General features: G+C 45.5%; 1 protein-coding gene across 1 annotated transcript; it reads left to right on the top strand.

Moving 5' to 3' along the window:
- The first annotated feature begins 13098 nt into the window (after positions 1 to 13098).
- Positions 13099 to 14055, top strand: LOC134586232 (olfactory receptor 52A1-like). The gene has a single exon (XM_063441729.1). The coding sequence runs from the start codon at positions 13099 to 13101 to the stop codon at positions 14053 to 14055; it is 957 nt and encodes a 318-aa protein (XP_063297799.1).
- Positions 14056 to 16645: the final 2590 nt, after the last annotated feature.

Below are 16645 nucleotides of genomic sequence, written 5' to 3'. Positions count from 1 at the left end.
GCTTCAATGTCAGGCCAGCGGCCCGAATTTTGTCCAGTACCACCCCTACATGTACCAGGTGTTCCTCCCAGGACCCACTGTAGATCGCAATGTCATCCAGGTATACGCAAGCAAATTCCTGTAAGCCATCGAGGAGCCTATCCACCCTACGCTGTAAGATAGCCGGGGCATTCTTCATCCCAAATGGCATGACCTTAAATTGGTACAAGCCAAATGGGGTGACGAAGGCCAACTTGGGCATAGCATCCTCAGCCAGGGGAATCTGCCAGTAGCCGTTACACAGGTCTATGGTGGTCAGATAGCGTCCCCTGGCAATACGATCTAATAATTCGTCTACCCGGGGCATCGGGTAGGCGTCAGTGGTGGTCCGCTCATTGAGCCGCCTGTAGTCCACACAGAACTGGGTGGTCCCATCTTTCTTAGGTACCAGGACTACAGGCGAAGCCCAAGGGCTATCGGAGTGTTGATGACCCCAAGCTGGGTCATCTCCTGTATCTCCTTCCGCATTCCTTCTCGGACTGCTTCAGGGATAAGGTAAGGGGGCTGTCGCAGAGGGTTCTGTCCAGGGGTCTCTACCTTATGTACAGCTAGGGTAGTGTAGCCTGGCTCTTGGGAGAACGTCGCCTGCTTCTCCCACAGAAGCTGTCTTGCCTGTCCCTTCTCTGTGGGGCTCAACCTGTCCCCTAGCTGTACAAGGCTAGTAAGGTCAGTCTGGGAGTCCCTCTCTAACAAATCAGGAAGGGGTAAGTTCTCTGGGTCATCTGCAGCTGGGGCACACACTGCAGCGACATCCTCTGGTCTCTCCTGATACTCCTTTAGCATGTTCACATGAAAGGATCGCTGGATCCTTTCATCTGAACAGCTGGCTATAAGATAGGTAGTATCACACACCTGAGCTAGCACCTTATACGGGCCCTGCCAAGATGCTTGCATCTTGTTCGCCTTCACAGGTTTGAGCTCTAACACTTTCTGCCCAACCTGGAAGACCCGCTGCCGGGCACCCCAATCGTACCATCTTCTCTGTCTCCCCTGGGCCACCTGGAGGTTCTCTCTTACCATCAGAGACAGTTTCTCCATGCGGTCCCGGAGTTCCAGGACATACGGTACTATGGGGTCCCTTCCTGCTCTGTCTCCCCCTCCCAGTGGCCTCTAATGAGATCTAGGGGTCAGCGGACCCTTCTCCCATAAAGCAACTCAAAGGGGGAGAACCCAGTAGATTCCTGGGGCACCTCTCTGTAGGAAAACAACAGATGAGGCAGGAATCGCTCCCAGTCTCTGCAGGTGTCAGTAAAGGTCCTCAACATCTGTTTGAGGGTACCATTAAATCGCTCGCATAGACCGTTAGTCTGTGGATGATAAGGTGAGCTAAGCAGCGGTTTAATGCCGTACACCTTCCACAGCTGCTGGGTGAGCACAGCGGTAAATTGGGTTCCCTGGTCAGAGAGGATCTCCTTAGGGAACCCGACCCTGGTAAAAATCCTAACCAGGGCATCAGCAACCGTCTCTGCCTCAATATTAGACAGCGCTACTGCCTCTGGATAGCGAGTGGCATAGTCCACCACGGTGAAAATATACTTACCTGATGGACTAGCCCTGGCCAGTGGACCCACAATGTCAACGGCTATGCGGGCAAAGGGCTCCCCAATAATAGGCATAGACATAAGCCTAGCTTTTGGGTGGTCCCCCCGCTTTCCTACCCGTTGAAAAGTGTCACACGTACTACAATATATCCGCACTGGCTGATTAAAATTTGGCCAAAAGAAATTCGGCGTGATCCTATAGGCTGTGCGGCGGGACCCTAGATGTCCAGCTAATGGGACATCATTCCCTATCCGCAGAATCTCCTGCCGGTATTTCGCGGGCACCACCAGCTGTCGATTCGGCGGAGGGGCAACGCTTTTCTGGGAAGGCTTAGGGATCCTATTCCACCTATCCCCCACCCACTCATACCGCTCCCCATCTACTCCTTCTTCTCCGGTATCTGCCCTATCCCTGTACTTCTGGAGAGTCAGGTCTGCCCGGGTTTCCTTCCCAAACTCCTCTGGGGAATCCCAGCTAACAAGGGTCTGATCTATGGTACCAGTCGGGGAATCGGGTCTTACCTGGGTCTCAGCATCAGTCTGTCTTTGTGCCCCCACGTGTGTAATGGAGTTTTGCCTTTGTCCTGGGAGATAATTTAATTACTTCTCAATTATCTCCAGGGCAGAGAGGAGGAAGCCAGGATGCATTGTGGGGATGTTTTACTTCTGTATGTCTGTAATTGGCACTTGTCTGTCCGTTGTTACAGTCTTCCATCTGGTCCCCTAGGGGAGTGATGGAAGACTATAACAACGGACAGACAAGTACCAATTACAGACATACAGAAGTAAAACATCCCCACAATGTATCCTGGCTTCCTCCCCTCTGCCCTGGAGATAATTGAGAAGTAATTCAATTATCTCCCAGGACAAAGGCAAAACACCATTACACACGTGGGGGCACAAAGACAGACTATCACTTTAAAATACATAATGGACAAATGGTACAGTAAATATATACATTTAACATATCCCCAGATAGCTCAGGTCTGAGTGCACATTATTAGGTGAATGGCACTCAGACCACACAAATACAGTTTAATCGCCCGTAGCACGGGTCTGAGCACGGGTAGTCACTGGGTTAACATCAGCAGGTCCTATTGAAGCATAAGCAGAAACCAAAGGGGCCAGATCATTACCAAGCAAGACATCGGCAGGCAAGTCTTTCATGACCCCCACATCCACATGTCCAGCGCCCACTCCCCAATCCAAATTAACCCAAGCAACAGGTAGACGGAACACGGCGCCTCCTGCTACCCTCACTGCCACAGTGTTTCCAGTGTGTTGGTGTTCCGAAACTAGGTTCTTTTGGAGCAGGGTCATAGTGCCTCCGGTGTCTCTTAAACCAGTGACCACTCTGCCATTCAGCTTAACGGTCTGCCGGTGCTGTTGACGGTTGTCCTGATGGGCTGCTTGTACTGGATCAGCCTCATGTAGTATACCACAAAATTCCCCCTGCTCAAGACAGGGAGCGGCAGGCTGGGTGCTGATTTCTGCCGGCTGGTCTTCTCCACGACTGGGCTTGGTTAGAATTGTTCAATGGGCACTCCGGTCTCTTGTGCCCCAACTGTTTGCACCCAAAGCACAGAATAGGCTGTGAGTAATACCGGGCGTTGAATCGGGCTGGCTGAACATAGTTATTCGCTGGTGGTGTCGTGAGGGTGCGTGGTGCTGGGGGGTGATACACAGTAGTGGTTGGAGGTGCTGCCGGTTTGTACTCCACTCGGGTAGGGACTTTGGTTGCTGTCTGGTCCAACTTCCGTGTGTCGGTGTACTCATGAGCCAGACGAACAGCCTCGGGTAAGGTAGAGGGTTTGTGGTCCCTAACCCACTCTCTGACTCCTGCAGGTAACCGATCAAAACAGTGCTCCAACAAAAACACTTGCAGCACCTCTTCCCCAGTTATCGCTTGGCACCCTGCCATCCAGTGAGCTGCTGTGCGGTGTACTCTGCATGCCCACTCCACATAGGAATCACCAGCTTGTTTGTTGGTGTCCCGGAATCGCCGCCGGTACGCCTCAGGGGTCACAGCATACCTGGTCAAAAGGGCATCTTTTACTGCCCGGTAGCTTGTAATTTCCTCCTCTGGGATGGCCCGAAACGCCTCACTGGCCCGGCTGGATAACTTCCAAGAGAGGATGGTGACCCATTCTTCTGCGGGTACCTGGTGTAGGGCACACTGCCATTCAAAGTCAGCCAGGAACCCGTCAATCTCTCCCTCTGATTCAACAAAATGTTTAAATGCAGCAAAGGGTACCTTTCTCCTTCCAATATTATTATTGGGTACCTCTGCTGCTGCAGCTCCTCTTCCCTGGAGCGCCTGGTGTGCTGCCACTGCTGTTTGCACATGCTCCACAATATCTGCTGCAGGGTTGGGGCCAAAGTGTGCCAGCCTTATCTGGACTGCCCGGTTAAATTGTATCTCCTCGGGTGTTAAATCCAGTATGCCAGGCACATTAGCTCTATCCATTCCCTGTGCTGCATCCATTTCCAATAATATGGCAATAATCTCTCTTTTCTTGAGATTACTCGCTGACCGTCCTCTGCGTTCCAATATATCTTTAAGGGTAGCACGCCTTAATTCTTCATACTGCATTTCCAAACTAGGATGTGTAGCTGGCCTTCTGGGCGGTGGGATTCATCCCGTCGCTTGCCACCAATTGTTACGACACTCACCGCTAGATAGATGAAGCCGCCGTTTAGTAAATAATCCTGTAACGGACTGTTTCAGCAGACAAAGGGGTTAAAATCGTTTAGGCGATAATCCCCTTTTCAAAGACAGGCACAGCTACTGTAGAATCACCAAAACTCACGAATTGGATATAAGTGAATTCACCAAACTCCCGAACTGCATACAAGGGAATAAAGTAGCACTCCAAACTCCCGAACTGGAACCTCATGAATAGCTGCTAGCAGACGAACAGGAAAAGCTCCCAAGCGGCTTACACTCCTGGCAATCAGTCTCTATCAGCATACAGTGAATCCCCCCAAGAACGAGACAAGGCTCCGTGTTGAGGGTCAAGCAGTGGTCTGTTTATTGAGGGCTACCTGCCCCTGTATTTATGCAGGTCTCCCACCTGGTGGACACTCCCCTAGGGGACCAGATGGAAGACTGTAACAACGGACAGACAAGTACCAATTACAGACATACAGAAGTAAAACATCCCCACAATGCATCCTGGATTCCTCCCCTCTGCCCTGGAGATAATTGAGAAGTCATTCAATTATCTCCCAGGACAAAAGCAAAACTCCATTACACACGTGGGGGCACAAAGACAGACTATCACTTTAAAATACATAATGGGACAAATGGTACAGTAAATATATACATTTAACATCCCCAGATAGCTCAGGTCTGAGTGCACATTATTAGGTGAATGGCACTCAGACCACACGAATACAGTTTAATCGCCATGGAGCCAAAGTCTTTAATTACACTAATATGCTCCATGGCATGGCTATCTGGGTTAAAACATTCCTCCAACATAAAATACAGAATTTACATGCATTCGTTAAATCAGTACGAATTAGAACCAGGGGCTGGAGGTTCAGCGGTGCCTGCACGTAAAAGTGTCCGGGTTTGGTGCATGAAAGCCGGGCAGAAAAGCGCTGGCTGCCCGGGGAGCTCCAGAACACCGCCATCGTGTGGCGGCTAGGTGTAACCGCGACCACCCAGTAATAATCAATTAAGCTGCGGTTAACCGCAGCTACTGGGTGGTCAATTGCCGGCACATGCTCGTTATGCCGCGGTTAACCGTGGCGTCAGGGAGGTAGATGGAGTGCACACGCCAGCTTCTAGGTGGCCCATTAACAGCTCTGGGGAGGTTGAAAAACGGCTGTTTGTTCGATAGATAGCATCTACTGAACGGCTGTGCAGAAAGGGATAAATAAATCTTTCTGCACAGTAAAATTAACCCTTCAACTGCCGGTCCATAATCCAAAGGCAGCAGGCGGGCAACCAGGCTCCTCCAATGCAATGTGGCGAGATTGGTCTCGTCACAAATCCCCTTTTCCAGAAATGTAGGTTCTGTACAGCCGACCGTCAAACTCCCGAACGGAAGATACGTGAACGCGGCAACTCCCGACCATCAAATCAGCCGAACTCCTTTCACAGCTAGAAATAACGAAAGCGCTGTCCCAGTAATAATCCCCCCCACAATCGAGACCAAGCTCCGTCTTGAGGATCAAACAGGAATGTGTTTAATGGGGGCTACCTGCCCGGTATTTATGCAGGTCTCCCACAAGGTGGACACTCCTTGTGGAAGACTGTAACAAATATTGGACAGTAGCCAATCGCAGTGGCTTCAGTATAAGCCCTCCCCATCTTACCCATAAAGAAACCTAATTATCTCCAAGGATAGAGGCAAATCGCCATTTTAAACATAATAGGAAAAATACATTAAAATACATAAATGAGGAAATACCGAATAAATATAGTTCGTATAACGTATCCCCAGATAGCCTGGATCTGAGGGCATATTCCTACCGAATAGTGCTCAGATCCGATGTACATAGTTCAATCGCCATGGAGTCAAAGTCTCTCACAAGTCCTTCGGTATACGATTGACTCCATGGGACGGCTATCTGGGTGAAGTCCACATGTACGTTACAAAACTCCCGAACTGACCGGCGTTCGTATGCCTCGAAGAAATAGAAGGCGGGCGGCAGCTTCCAGCGGTGTTCGATAGATAAAGTGTCCGTTTTTAGTTCCATAGGATCGACACCAAACACCGCTGATCTTCCTTGTGTCCCAAAATGGCCGCCGCATACGAACGACGACCACCCGTACGGATGGAATGGAGAGGTGTCTGCGGTTAACCACAACGTTCTAATTGGGGCCAAGTGGTTAACCAGCAGCACACTCCTCTCCTGGGTGTCCGCCCGTTCGGTAGTTTCAATCGGTATTCCGGAACCACACGAACAGGGGCATACGGACAGGAAATCCAACGAAATAAGGGCAAACAGACGAACCAGCATTACTAGTCTGTACAGATGGATCTGTCACAATAATAAACTAGGAGAGTGTGACAAAATGGCTTTTGTCACTGGGTTTGCATGTGACAAACTGCCCTGCTCCCCTGTCTCTTGGAGGAGCCGGATTGCTAGCCTCTTAACCTGGGATGCTGGCCCGTTAAGTTATGGAACTCTGTTCGGATTGAATGGCACGAACAACTGGTGAACTTGGACTTTGGTCGACGTTTTTGAGAACTGTGTTCGTGGGATCTGAGCGCTATTCGCCTATAATATGCGCTCAGATCCAAGCTATCTGGGGGTATGTGGAATGTGGGGATTATGTTTGATGAAATATAAGTTATATATTTTAATACTGTTTTGTTATAAAATAAAAAGAACATGTTTCTCTCTGCCCGGAGATAATTAGGTTCTCTGCAACCACTTAAGTTAATTATCTCCAGGATAGAGAGGAGGGGTAAGTTAATTATCTCCAGTCTCTTCGAGGCCATGGAGGACGTGCAGCGACAACGGAGCGAGAGTCCCCCCAGCGAGGAGCAGAGGTTGCGAATGCGATTGGCGCTGCGAAAGACTCTGCTGGGGGAGCAGCCCCTGAAGGAGTGGGTGTCGGAGCTCGAGACCCTGGTATGGCAGGAGACCTGGTTAGAGGACGCATACCAGGCACTATGGTGGGACACAGTACGGCAGGCTCCCTGGACGGAGGAGTACCACAGACCCGAGGGTGAGGATTACAATGGCCCTGGTCTATTATGGGAGTCCTTTGACGAAATGCATTTTGGGAGCACGGGAGAGTCCAGATTCTGGGACCTTGTGGACTACAGGAGAGACCTACATGATTGGCCTCCTGAAAGGGGGGTGAGAGCAGATCTGACATTCCTGGTCAGAAGGGAATGGGAGCTGGAGCAGGACTACCAACATCTGTTCAGCTTGGTCCACTCACAGCCTAACCTGCAGCACTACCACTGACAAGACCCGGCTGAGGTACACCCTGCTCCTCTACCAGCTACAGAGGTAGGGGACCTCATAGACTGGTCCGGGGAGGACCCACAGTCGGCAGGTGAAGATGGGACCGAGGTCTCTCTACCGGCCCTACAGGGATGCTGGGCAACCGGCCCAGATCCCCAGCAGCAGTGTGTGGTTCAGTAGGTCTCCTTCCCCAGCAGCAGCCCGTGTCACAGAGAGAGGAGACTGTCGGTCCCTCATCTCAGCAACAACAAGCATCACTGGGAGTGGAGAGGGTCGCTACCACTACCCAAGCAGCGTTACAGGGAGAGGAGACAGTCAGTCTCCACCTCCAGCAGCCGGGCAGCTTACAGAGAGAGGAGACAGTTGGTCCCTCTCCCCACAGGCCGGTTGTGTCACAGAGAGAGGAGACTGTCGGTTTCTCATCGCAACAGCAACCATCATCACTGGGAGTCAGGACAGTCGGTCGGACTCACCAGCGGCAGTGTATTGTAAAGGGAGAAGAGGCAACCGGTATCTCTCCCCAGCGGCAGCTTACCCTACAAAGGGGAGACAATAATCTCCTGGACGGTGCAGGAGGGCCCATGGTCTCTACACCCGACCTACAGGGATGCTGGACGTCCTATCAAGATCCCCAACTACCCCCAAGAATACCAGGAGGAGGAGGTAAGCGATGTCTCCCCTCCCCAGCCAAGTTGCGTCCAGGCTACCCCAGCAGAAGTGCTGACATCGGGGCAGAGCGCAGCTGGCCTCTGCCTCCCAAGTCCCCACAGCATCTTGCCCGGTAGCAATGGAGGGATCACCTGGCGCAGTAAAGGTGTGTTGTGGGTGGGCTACTCCTGTGTTGGTTTATTGTGGGTGGGCGTATCGACTAACTCAGGCACTGACCGACAGGTCAGATACCTGGTTAGTCTACCCCCCCAAAGGGGAGATGTGTGACAAAATGGCTTTTGTCACTGGGTTTGCATGTGACAAACTGCCCTGCTCCCCTGTCTCTTGGAGGAGCCGGATTGCTAGCCTCTTACCCTGGGATGCTGGCCCGTTATGGAAAGTTATGGAACTCTGTTCAGATTGAATGGCACGAGCAACTGGTGAACTTGGACTTTGCTCGACGTTTTTGAGAACTGTGTTCGTGGGATCTGAGCGCTATTCGCCTATAATATGCGCTCAGATCCAAGCTATCTGGGGATATGTGGAATGTGGGGATTATGTTCGGTGAAATATAAGTTATATATTTTAATACTGTTTTGTTATAAAATAAAAAGAACATGTTTCTCTCTGCCCGGAGATAATTAGGTTCTCTGCAACCACTTAAGTTAATTATCTCCAGGATAGAGAGGAGGGGTAAGTTAATTATCTCCAGGATAGAGAGGAGGGGTTACACTCTTCCTGTGGGTGTGTGTAATATTTGTAAAGTACAGTGATTGGTTCTGTATATTCTGTTTCAGTCTTCCACAAGGTCCCATGTGGGAGTGTACTTGCCAGAAGACCATCATAAAAGGGCTGAGTTTGGCCATCAATAAACACATTCGTTTTACCCCTTCATGAAGTCTCGACTCATGTTTGGGGAATTGGGAGCTATAATCACTACTTCACTCTTTTCAGCTTGGATTTCGGGAGACGCTACAAGGATCAGCGCTGCACGGATAGCAGGATCCTTTACAGAGAGTAATAAGGATAAACAAAACGAGCAATAGAAGATGGAAGCTGACAAGAGACAATGATATCTGATCAAAGGCACAGAGATCCAGGACACTCTGTGGCTTGGATACCCGGCGATTAGATGGGAATATAGCAAAGCATGACGAACATTTGGCAATTAGATAGAAGCACAACCCATCACACCCGGGCACAACAGAGACACCCATACTAAACAGAACATTGACACCTAACACATAATAGCTGAGGACTAGGATTCAGGCACCACAGAAGGGGTGCAGGGAAACCTAAGCAACAATCGAGATCTGCCATAGGTAAAAGTTATGGGGGGATTCTAGACCCCGAGCACTAAATATAAGCTACATGATATGTGTAAGCTCCCACTTAAGATTGACACCTGGAGTTTCACTAAAACTACGTTGTTAAATTCAATGTTATAGCAGAAGTGAGCATATATGTTTCCTACAGTAGGGAGAGGTTAACTAGACCTACTCCCCAGAAAGTCGATACGAACCTGCGAGTCCAATTATAATGTGAGCTGGCTAGCCAATGGGTCTACAAAATGTATATTTCTCTCATGGATCCCGAGTTTTCCTTGCTTATGTTATGCAAATATTATATAAATGATCAGACATGCGAGTCTTACTGTTTAACTTACAATGAACCTACAAATAAATAAAAACAAATTTAAAAAAACCCCAAAAAAACACAATTATTTGAGCTAATCAGCTTAGCTCAAGTTCTTGTGCCTTAAGGTCCGTATAGGCTACCCTCTCCCTCCTTTTCGTCCTGATTTTCTTATAAGCTTGTCCTGGATAGTTGATGTAAAGGAAAGGTAATTAGTGCTATATAGTTTGTATGAAGGATGAATTTTAAAATTGTGCTAAATTGTACTCACAAACCCTGAGCTATCCAATAGGCTCTCTTCAAATCATGTATGTGGTTAAGGACCACATTCCTTCTTTGTAAGTGCAGGAAGAAGTAGTGCCGATAGTGTACTGAAAATATGTACTTTATTATTTATACAAATATTTAATAACAATATAATACTGAAAAAATAAATAACACTATTCGGCTATAGTCCAAAGAATAGAGTCAAAGTGCTCACTGTTCTTCCGGAATGCGTTTCGCCAAATGGCTTCCTCAGCTGGAAAAAAAGTTCTGTCTTTGTATTTTAGAGCATTGTCTTGCAGGAGGATGTGCTAGTGTTTTTTTAATTATACTTTTATTTTTAAAATAACAACTCATGGAAGTGTAGGGGCAATCAATTTATGATCATTGTAGTCCTCTATGCGGGAGCAATTTCTTCTGATTATTAGAAATTCGCTTTTGGGAACACTGTTAGGCCAAGGGCTGTAATGACAGCTACCTTGGTCTGTAAGAACAGTTCTGTGCACTTTAAAAAAAATAAAAATAAAAAATAATGCACATGGTGTTGATTTTATTATATTTAATAAAAATCTGGAGACTTTGTAATATCTTTGTACCAGCAGCAGCGGGGGGGGGGGGGGGGAGGGGGACTTGTCTCAGCTAGGCTCCATGGTCTGCTGATTGAGCCCTGGGATGCTGAGGAATCAGGCAGCCTCAGTACACTCCAGGGCCAGAAAGAGAAACTTCAGAAACTCATCTGAGAACCTGAGAGGAGACAGTAGGAGAAAGTGGATTGCGCTAGTTGCCTATTGTATGCAGCTTCCGGCCCCCAAACTGCAGGGAACATGTCACACTCCATGCAGACAAAGTGAGCAAACAAGTGGACAATGAAGTCTCTGATTATATAACTAGTGTCAAAGAGGGGATATTGCTAAGAGAACAGATACAAGCTAATCAGTGGGGTCACCTTATATTGCTAATATTACAAGGTTTTATAGACCAAGACATCTAACAAGACATTTGTGAGACTTTAGTAAAATATTACACATGTTATTTATTTCATCTTGTGAAAAATTCTAATTTATTTTTTAGGTAAAAAGTACATTGTATGTGTGAGAACTACGACTGTAAGCCATGACCGTGTTTAATGTCACCTCCTTCTATCCAACCTTCTTCATCTTTGTGGGAATTCCTGGCCTGGAAGCTTCACAATGTTGGATTGCCAAATATAGAAAGTACAGATTCACCCCCTAGTGGATAGAACACACTCTTAGTGGGTAATAGTTGACAACAAAACAGTTACCCTTGAACTAAATGTATTGCAGATAAGGACTCCTCCAGGTCCTCAATAGATATGGGAAAAAATGGATCTACAATACAATGATAACAGAAAAAAACATAGCATAATACTGTTAACTTGAAGGGGGGAGTGGAAGTATGGGTAGTAATTCACACTCACAAACCAAAATTGATTGTAGGCAAATCTTATAAGACGATGAATATCTCAGGATAGGTGGAACATCACAGTGTACATAGAAGGAAATAGAAAAGCAGAATAGCGCAGAGCATCTTGGTAAAAAGTACCCTTTAATGATAAGGCACACTTACAATGATGTAGTGGCAAGCAGGCATATAAAATCAACCGGTCTCAGGATCACAGGATGAATCACAGGATCAGCATAACCAAGTCAAATAATATAAAATAAAATAAAACAGCCTAAAATAAACAATAAAAACTCTGAAACACTATAAATTAGCCCTACGCGTTTCGTTCAAACGTCCTTGAACTTCCTCAGGGAAAAAAGCGTCCTTCTATGTGTAGGCATAATCTTCCATATGGTACTGATGGCTATTTTAAATCCGTCCGGTTTGGCGCGCCTGAAGTATCCTCCAATTGTTAGCTCGCTTCCGGGTTCGCCCGTCTGTAGTACTTCCGGGTGCGAGCTGATGACGCAACCGGATATGCGACTCGCGTCTCTCTTCTGGATTTGTCTATGCGTTCCACCTGATATGCGTTCCACCGCTCGTTATAGAGCGGAGAACAATCACAAATAAAGAAGAATTTAACAGCATAAACATGCAACGATAATTGTCATTTTAAACATGATGATATTGTCTAAAGGGATGAATCCCTCACAACTTTTTACAAACCCTTAATGACCATACAAAATATAACATAAAAATGAAAATATATTACATTCCCAAAAAATGCATGTACTTAGTTAGACAACATTGTCAAAACAAATGCTTGTCATTACTAAGGCTATAAACAGAAAAAGTGCAGAAAGTACATAAAAGAAGGTGTCAATCAAAGAAAACAGACCAAATCAAAATCAACGTTAAGTCCCCTAGGTTGCATAGTTTGTAGGGTATGTATCCAATATCCCTCTCTTTTTCTCAGTAGTAACATCAGATCACCTCCTCTATCATCTAAGGCCACTTGTTCAATGATGGTACATTGGAGGGTATTGAAGCTGAAAGCTGAGCATTTGTTACAGTGCACTGGCACTGAATGTGTCAGCATATGGTTTTTGATATTATTCCTGGAACCTAACTTTTGCTTTTCTTCCTGTTCTTCCCACATACTGCAACTCACACCCACATGTGAGTAGGTATACAACATGTGTTGAAGAACAGGATAAATTGCCTCTAATTTTGAACCTTCACTTGTTAACCGTGCTTACAAAACTCGTGGTACTATTGAAATTGTGGCTACAGCTAACACAACTTCCACATGTGTGGTAACCTTCTCCCCAAACTGCAGGGAACATGTCACACTCCATGCAGACAAAGTGAGCAAACGAGTGGACAATGAAGTCTCTGATTATATAACTAGTGTCAAAGAGGGGATATTGCTAAGAGAACAGATACAAGCTAATCAGTGGGGTCACCTTATATTGCTAATATTACAAGGTTTTATAGACCAAGACATCTAACAAGACATTTGTGAGACTTTAGTAAAATATTACACATGTTATTTATTTCAACTTGTGAAAAATTCTTATTTATTTTTTAGGTAAAAAGTACATTGTATGTGTGAGAACTACGACTGTAAGCCATGACCGTGTTTAATGTCACCTCCTTCTATCCAACCTTCTTCATCTTTGTGGGAATTCCTGGCCTGGAAGCTTCACAATGTTGGATTGGTATAGTCTTCTGCTCATTCTATATCATCTCCTTGTTGGGGAACTTGACATTAATTATTGTGATCCCATCATCTTCCAGACTGAGGGAACCCATGTTTAGATTTCTCCTGTTTTTATCAGCCAATGATGTCTTTCTGAGTACAAGCTTAACACCTAAAATGTTGTCAATCTTCTGGTCCAGTTCCAAATCCATCCTTTTTGATGCCTGTCTTCTCCAAATGCTTTTTCTGCATTCCTCGACAAGCTTTGAATCTGGACTACTAGTAGCTATGGCATATGACCGGTATATTGCCATCTGCAATCCTCTCCGTTATTCCTCCATTATCAATGATAAATTTATAGTCAAAGTCATTATTTTTCTTTGTAGCAGAGCGGTTATTCTTATTTCTCCATGTCTCTTTTTAATCAAGAGGTTTCATTCATTTAAGACCAATATTATCGCCCATTCTTACTGTGAGCACATGGCAGTAGTGAAACTGGCAAATGGTGACATTAGGGTGAATAGTGCATATGGATTGATGGTAGCTTTTTCAATCCTTGGCGTTGATGTGATACTAATTGTGGTATCCTATTGTATTATTTTTCACGCAGTTTACAGCCTTCCATCTAAAGAAGCTCGACTTAAGGCATTTAACACATGCACACCCCATATGTGCGTCTTTTTCAGTTTCTATGCGCTGGCCATTTTCTCCTTTTTATCTCATCGCTACGGTAAACTGATCCCTTCCTACGTTCATATTATTCTATCGGACACCTACATTCTTATTCCATCCATGCTAAACCCTCTGGTTTATGGTTTGAAGACCAAACTCATTCGAGAACATGTGTGGGTCATTGTCCAAAACATCAAAGAGTTCTCGAGGCACTGACCTACCCATAATTCTCTGCTCCTGAACCTTCAAATCTTCAGACTGTTCCAAATACCACATGCTAAGTGAAGTGTCATCAGCATTTATTGTTCAATTCGTTTTTCTCCTTGTTCTGAATACATTATTAAGTGGGTACTGTTCCCAAAACCCATTGGGATCTGGAAAACTGAGAAATTAAATATCCTTATTTATTATTTACTTCAGTACGTTTAACTGATAGTCCTGATTTCTTACCTCATCTTTAGCCAACTTCATTGGATACAAAATATGTTTGGAATTACCCTGAAGAAGCCAGTAAATCTGGTGAAATGCATAGAACATTTAATATATTCTAAATCAGCTGTAAATGCAACATAGTGACTACCAGAACAATACTATGCTTAAACTGACATTTACTTGACTTAAGTAGGTTCTAGTGTGGGGTCATGTGTACTAGCAGGGCTGGCATGACCACTAGGCAAATAAGGCACAGGCCCAGGAGGCACAATCTCCGGATGACAGACAGGAGGGGAGCGCATCGCACAATGCTTCCCCCTCCTGCTGGTCACTGAATGTAGCGTGGCAGAGCATACCATGGTACAGGACATTGTGTATCCTCTACCTGACCTGATAGGAAACTTGGAGCATTGTAGAGGAAACTGCAGATCCTCCACCGCTGTCCACACGGCCACGTTATATGAAGGAACGTGAGCAGGCACAAGAGGGGAGAGACCACAAAGGGGCCAGGTGAGATGGACAAAGATGCACTGATAGAATGTTATTATCTTTATGCTTTTTGATATTTAATATGTTAGCGAATAAACCCCTAGACTAAATCTCAAAGATTTAGCATAGTAAGCTTTTTGATTGTTTCCAAGTTTGGACTTTATACCTTCTTTTCTAAATCCTAGCCCCTTACTGCTGTTTGCATGGTAACAGCAGTAAGGTCCTAATTAAACACCTTCCATAGAAACATAGAAACATAGAATGTGATGGCAGATAATTTTCTAAATACTTTCATTAGTCCCTGGCCTTATCTTATAGTTAGGATAGCCTTATGCATATCCCACGCTTGCTTAAACTCCTCTACTGTGTTAACCTCTACCACTTCAGCTTTAAGGCTATTCCATGCATCCACTACCCTCTCAGTAAACTAATCCTTCCTGATATTTTTAAACCTTTGTCCCTCTAATTTAAGACTATGTCCACATGTTGTGGTAGTTTTTCTTCTTTTAAATATAGTCTCCTCCTTTACTGTGTTGATTCCCTTTATGTATTTAAATGTTTCTATCATATCTCCCCTGTCCCCGACCAATGGGATTTGCACCATTCTCCTGGTTGGTCCGCACAAGTAAAGCGGTGATTGGTCACGCCGGGAACGGGCGTCCAATCAGGGAAGGGGCTATTCCCCCATATTAAATGTAACCCAGTAACCCCTTCAAGGGGTCAAGTCCTGGAGAAAAAAGTGTGGGAACTCACCCATGATTCCCACCCCCACTCCTATGCATATAGTGCAGTGCAGGGTGTGTATAATGAATGTAGTGTGTTTGTAGTGAGTGCAGAGTGTGTATAATGAATGTAGTGTGTTTGTAGTGAGTGCAGAGTGTGTATAATGAATGTAGTGTGTTTGTAGAGAGTGCAGAGTGTGTATAATGAATGTAGTGTGTTTGTAGTGAGTGCAGAGTGTGTATAATGAATGTAGTGTGTTTGTAGTGAGTGCAGAGTGTGTATAATAAATGTAGTGTGTTTGTAGTGAGTGCTGAGTGTGTATAATGAATGTAGTGTGTTTGTAGTGAGTGCAGCGTGCGTATAATGAATGTAGTGTGTTTGTAGTAAGTGCAGAGTGTGTATAGTGAATGTAGTGTGTGCAGAGTGTGTATAATGAATGCAGTGTGTTTGTACTGAGTGCAGAGTGTGTATATTGAATGCAGTGTGTTTGTAGTGAGTGCAGAGTGTGTATAATGAATGTAGTGTGTTTGTAGTGAGTGCAGAGTGTGTATAATGAATGTAGTGTGTGTAGTGAGTGCAGTGTGTATAATTAATGTAGTGTATTTGTAGTGAGTGCAGAGTGTGTATAATTAATGTAGTGTGTTTGTAGTGAGTGCAGTGTGTATAATGAATGTAGTGTGTTTGTAGTGAGTGCAGAGTGTGTATAATGAATGTAGTGTATTTGTAGTGAGTGCAGAGTGTGTATAATTAATGTAGTGTGTTTGTAGTGAGTGCAGTTTGTATAATGAATGTAGTGTGTTTGTAGTGAGTGCAGTGTGTATAATGAATGTAGTGTGTTTGTAGTGAGTGCAGTGTGTATAATGAATGTAGTGTGTTTGTAGTGAGCGCAGTTTTTGTATAATGAATGCAGTGTGTTTGTAGTGAGTGTAGAGTGTGTATAATAAATGTAGTGTGTTTGTAGTCAGTGCAGAGTGTGTATAATGAATGTAGTGTGTTTGTAGAGAGTGCAGAGTGTGTATAATGAATGTAGTGTGTGTGAAGTGAGTGCAGTGTGTATAATAAATGTAGTGTGTTTGTAGTGAGTGCAGAGTGTGTATAATGAATGTAGTGTGTTTGTAGAGAGTGCAGAGCCTGTATAATGAATGTAGTGTGTGTGTAGTGA

Source organism: Pelobates fuscus, chromosome 1 (assembly GCF_036172605.1).
Source record: "Pelobates fuscus isolate aPelFus1 chromosome 1, aPelFus1.pri, whole genome shotgun sequence".
NCBI classification, from domain to species: Eukaryota; Metazoa; Chordata; class Amphibia; order Anura; family Pelobatidae; genus Pelobates; species Pelobates fuscus.
This window is presented reverse-complemented; position numbering and strand designations above follow the sequence as displayed.